Below are 5,694 nucleotides of genomic sequence, written 5' to 3' on the forward strand. Positions count from 1 at the left end.
CTAAGCGGTTTTTGAACATCAAACATCCTTTGACGATGTTGTAATGAGGGTGACTGTTGAATCTTTCAAAGGTCGTCATCCTTTTTTATATCTTGCTTAATTTTTTCATACCAAAGAAACACACAAATGGGAGGGCTTAAGATGTTCATGGATTTTTCCTTGGTAGATAGTGCATCAACTACCCCTATTATCCGAATATGACTTGTATTGTATCTCAAATTCAAACCCCATCAACTTCATCACCCATTTTTTCTACTCCTCTCCCAAGGAAACATAGACATTTTTGGTCCATACGGATGATAAAGTGCAGAGGAAAGGATCCATCAACATGTCATTTTGGGTTATGAGAAAGAAAAATAACAAATCGCTATTGTGCCAAATTGGATTGTAAGATTTAGTTTAAGGGAAGAAGTGATGTTAAGGAAGTCACTGGAGTGGAAGGAGAAATACAGAGAGAAGGAGAGTTCACAAAGGTTTTCATTGGTGATAGAAGGAAGAGAAGGAAAAAGAAGAATAGGAGAACTAGGAGATTTTCAAGAGAAAAATGTCATGGCCCAATCAAGAAGCATCTGATACTATGAAAGTGAAAGAAGAATTTGAGAGTAATTGGAAGTGTACATTATATCAAAGGTTGGTTATTTTGTTTACAAGTATTTGTTGCCTTATATAAGCAAAGAATTCTCATGTTGGGTAGTTGTTGCTCTTGAGATATTAGACGAATAAAATCTCTTTGGATGAGATTCCATGGTCAACCAAATGAGAGATAATTGGGAGAGGTTATTCTACAAATGTTTGACTAATACAAACAAGCAATTCATGAAGTTCCATGGTAAATGTGGTTTGATAGTAGTTTGGACACTATCAGTAATTGAAGTTTAAACTAAGACTGTGACTTTCTCACTCTTTCTTTGATAACTAGAAAAGAGGACAAGAAACTTGCGATACACTAGAGTAATTGTTATGATTTGCATCTTTTCACTTTGATAATAGAGGATTCATGGACATCCAACCTATTGATCTTATGCAAAATGTATAGATCCTTCTCCTAACGAGGATAGTTTAGATTGGTAATCTTTGAAAATCACAATGACACAAAAATAAAATTCAAATAACTATATAATTACAAAAAATGAAATATACCCTTTCCCTATTTGTTGCTAAATCTGATCATCATGCTATATTACTACTATTTGGTAATAGTTATTCATTAATGTATAGTAATCATGTAAAAAAATATGAGTGGCTATCAATATGAAGTTGGGTTTGAGGCACAAAAGAAAATGACTAGCCAAGTTATACAACCTTTTTTACAACTAATAAACTCAAGTTATTTTTACTCACTAATCCATATAAGATTATTATTTAACACTCTACCTCATGCATAGACCCTCTTTTGTGGATCCTACACGTGGACAATTTGGGTGGAAGCCCATGTATGAACAAGTATTCTAATACATATGGACGATTTGGGTGGAGCCCCATGTATGAACACGCTTTAATACCATGTAAAGTTGGGTAAAAATTCATCCCATAATGACTAGTCAAAGTTAGGAAGCCTCTCCATGCTGGGTGTGTCATGTTGACGAGGAGATCCTTCGGTAGTATGGCAGGTGAGTTGATCTAGTGATCTATCTCGTATATATCTCTTGACCAGAAAATCACAACTATGATCGATTGAGTTGTTCATAGAGGTCGGGTGATTTTGGGTGGAGTCACCAATGGGCCGACATAGCAAGATCAAACTAAAGAGAGTGGTAAGATCTTTGTATTCAATAATCTATGTAGAACTATTCTTTAACATAAATATTGTGGGTATTCCTAGGTGGTTTTGAGGAAAATCTTTGAGATTTTTTAAAACACAACTTGGGGGACCAAATCATGGTGGCCAATTCAATTAGTTCAATTTGCATGACAAACATGATAATTAAAGATAATAGCATTCTCTGTAGAGAAAGAAGACGGTGACAAAGGTTTATTCTTAAAAATAGAGCATGAGACTTGACATGAGATATAGCCTTGGAAACATCCAACAATTGGTGATCTCCTGACCTTCACTAGTGATAAAGGTGAGCCGGAAGACGTGGACTCAAAAGAACATGGAGAGGAGTTGCTTTGGGATTTGTGATTCCCGCAGTCTCAGTCATATCTATAGGTTCATCAAATGGAATGTCTACATCAAAGCCATGAAGGAGACGGGCCAGTGCCAAGTGCAGAACCTGGAGAGCAAAAGCGGCTCCTGGACAGACTCGTCGACCAGAGCCAAATGGGAGGAGTTCGTAATGCTGTCCTTTCAAATCCACAGAGGCATTTGTAGTGAGGAATCTCTCAGGCATGAACTTAAGGGGGTCAGGCCAGATACGAGGGTCTCTTTGTATCTTCCATACATTGACCATTAGCCACGTACAGGAAGGAATTTTGAATCCACCTACAGAACAGTCTTCCATGGCTTCATGTGGTATTGCAAGTGGAGCGGCGGGGTAAAGCCTTAGCGTCTCCTTCACAATGGCACAGAGGTATGGCAGGTTCTTGATATCTGATTCATTCACGTTTCTTTCCTTGCCAACTTGGGCATCCAACTCTTCTTGTGCTTTCTTTAACGCATGGCGATTATTTAGTAGGAGGCAGATAGCCCAAGTCATGGTAATGGAGCTTGTGTCTGTGCCACCTAGGATCATCGTCTTCAAATAGAAGAAAAATAGATGAGTTCAATAATGGTAAATGAATCTAGGAACAAATCTTTCCTTAAATGAGTTTGTTGGAAAGAGGAACAGGGTTCTTACTAAGCATGTTGCTTTTATGACTGTATCTGCATCGTAATCGGCAAAGTCGGATTTATCCAGTACAGTCAACATGACATCTAGAAAATCTTGATCAGGTCCATGGTTGCCGGAGAGCCTCCGGAGTCGGTGCTCTTTCAACCAGATGGAACATAAAGAGTCTAACTCTTGGGCTGTCTTCTTCATGGCGCGTATCCGACCCCCAATATCAAACCTCTCAAGCATAGGAAACGCATCAGATGGAGTTGGATTCCCGGTTTGGAAAGTTAAGTCAGAGATGGCTTGATTGAACTTGGTCACCTCGTTCGCATCTTCTACTGTATTCGTGCCGAAGTATCTCTTGCCGACAACAGTCATCACCACATTGTTGAAGGTCAAGGTTCCAAACCAGTCCTTCATCTCAACTTTGATGGCAACATTCTTGTTTTCAATCCACTGTTGGTACAAAGCTTTGATGGATAAATCAACCTCGGTGGCACGAACGTCCTTCAGTAACTCCAGCTGACGAGCTGAGAGAAGCTCAAGAGTGACTATTTTACGGATCTCACGCCAGTAGGGGCCATATGGCGTGAAACCCAATATTGCATAGTCGTAACCCAGATACTTCCAGGCAGCAAACGATGGGCGACTTGCAAGAGCTTTATCGCTCGTAGTGTAGCACTCTTTCGCCATTTCCCAATTGTTCACCACTACAGTTCGATGGACGCCAATCCAGACTGTGAACAGGGGACCGTGCTTGTCAGCAAGGTCTCCCAGCGTTCGAGCCAGAGGCAGCTTGTCATCCATGAGCTTAAGAACGTGACCTATTATCGGCCACCGTCCGGGCACATCCGGAGGTGTAGAAACGGCTCCGGCCTTCTTACCTCCCGACCAGGATTTCCACAGACCAAAAGCGAATAGAAAGGCTAAGAGCCCAATCATTGCTTGCTGTGGCAGAAGAATTCCTATTTCCATGGCTGCCTCGATGAGAAGAAACGATGCAACCGCCATCCCCATTTATAGCTGAAAGGCCCTGGGTTTCTCTGTAATAAATAAGTTGATTAACTTCTAATCGTAAGACAACTTAGTGACGTGAATCGTGAGAAATGGGTCAAGCTCATTATGTTTAAATTAACAAACGCCCTTGACTAAACTTCTCAGTCCATGATATACGAGGAGGGGTTTTGTCAATCAATGTTGTCCTAATCCAAAGAGGCTCATAAGTCTATTTCCTCAAATTTATCAAGTTATCTAAATAGAATATAACGTGCATGCGTCTGGTCGTGACTCATGATGACCTGCATGTGATTGGAGTAATCTTGCTGCACTCCGGACATAGATTATGGCTTAAACTAACTAGACATAGACTAGAAACATGTCATAAATTAAACTTTATACCCTAAAACTTCAAAATCCATGAATTAGTTTCTAGTAACCTTATTAGACTATACACAACTCTTGGTCTATCAAGATAATAGGTAGGAACATAAAAATGAAACATTTTAGAACTACAAAGATAGTTGTTGAATCATTAATACCACAAACAAATAATAAAAATATTTTATAACCTTTTGTTTACACTCATCAACGTACACTTTGGACGAAGAAATACACTTGGTTGAACACAGTCAAACAAGAACTTAATTAAGATATTTAATTTAAATTTAACTTTTCTTCTCTCAAGTAGAGGTAGTGATAGTATTTTTCCCATCCACACACACACACACACACACACAAATTGAAAAGGAGGCCACCCCTCCTTCTTTTCTATGTGCATCCACACTGTTTAAAGACACCCACATGTGTAAGGGTGGTATGGTTAGTAAATAAGGAGAACTTCCATAAATATGACATAAAATTATGATTATGTAAGTTGGTGTATGTCCTCTTATGACTTTTTTTCTTTTGAATCTTAAGAGGCATTATTTTGCTTAAATTGTAAAATAACTAACCCTTGCATTTATAAATCAATCAAGACTTGGATAAGCTTGTTGCTAGGTCCTGACAAATCTCTTTGTGGGTCTAGATACTTTTACCTTCTACTCGCTTATTGTAAGTCCCAGATGGTGTTACATATGACATTTGGCTTTTACGTACTAAATTTTTAACTCCTAGGCACAAAAAACTTGGGACTCTGTTACCAATCTAAGATAGGATTGTGAACCACTATATATCCTATGTGTGTTTTGAGTTTGATTACTTTTATGTATTTTTTATTTTTAGGATTCCATGGATTTAACTCATGGAGAAAAAGGGCGACGACATAGTGGGAGAAAATAGAAGGATGAAAAAGGTTATGGACTTGTGTCCTAACCCTTCCCCTGAAACTCGATTTATAGATTAATAATCCTATAATATTATAATTATGCCCCTAAAACTTAAGTTAATTACATCAAAGTCATCTTTATGAGATGACTCATTATTTTCCATAATGCCACTATTATGTGGGCCTTCTCCTTAATCTGTGGGCCTTGAACCCATCTTCCACCTCTCTTAGATATGTGGGCCTTCCTTGGTCTTATTGGCCTTCTCCTGCCCTTGGTTCGAGTTGACTCAGTTGGAGTTGGCTCGGTTCGAGTTGACTTAGTTAGAGTTGGCTCGGTTCGAGTTGACTCAGTTAGAGTTGGCACGGTCCACTAGGATAATTCATTGAATCATTTAGCCACCTAACTTGTGGTTTTTAATTTTGAAATATCGTCTCCCCGTGCTTCTGGATAGAGCCAAGCTATGGAAGAGAGAACTTTTGCCAGCCATTAGTATCTAGCCAAGTAAAAGCGCCAAAACGGAACTAGTGTCTTCGTCCTCTTGAAGTTGCGCCAGGTGATTGCCGAGCAGAGTGAGAATAGACAGTAGATCTTTTTTGTGCTGATTTCAGGCTTCAGATGGAAACAATGATGAACCAACAATTGGGAAGTCTCTCTTTACTGATACCAATTAA

General features: G+C 39.1%; 1 protein-coding gene across 1 annotated transcript; it reads right to left on the reverse strand.

Moving 5' to 3' along the window:
• Positions 1-2,054: 2,054 nt before the first annotated feature.
• LOC137952554 (cytochrome P450 CYP82D47-like) lies at positions 2,055-3,773 on the reverse strand. The gene is made up of 2 exons (XM_068799637.1): positions 2,781-3,773; positions 2,055-2,678 (listed from the first exon to the last, which is right to left on the reverse strand). The coding sequence occupies exons 1-2, from the start codon at positions 3,771-3,773 to the stop codon at positions 2,055-2,057; spliced, it is 1,617 nt and encodes a 538-aa protein (XP_068655738.1).
• Between the last annotated feature and the right edge of the window lie 1,921 nt (positions 3,774-5,694).

Source organism: Aristolochia californica, unplaced genomic scaffold, assembly GCF_029961685.1.
Source record: "Aristolochia californica isolate CCGP_79_NKW_82.1479 unplaced genomic scaffold, dmAriCali1.0.hap1 SCAF_16, whole genome shotgun sequence".
NCBI lineage: Eukaryota > Viridiplantae > Streptophyta > Magnoliopsida > Piperales > Aristolochiaceae > Aristolochia > Aristolochia californica.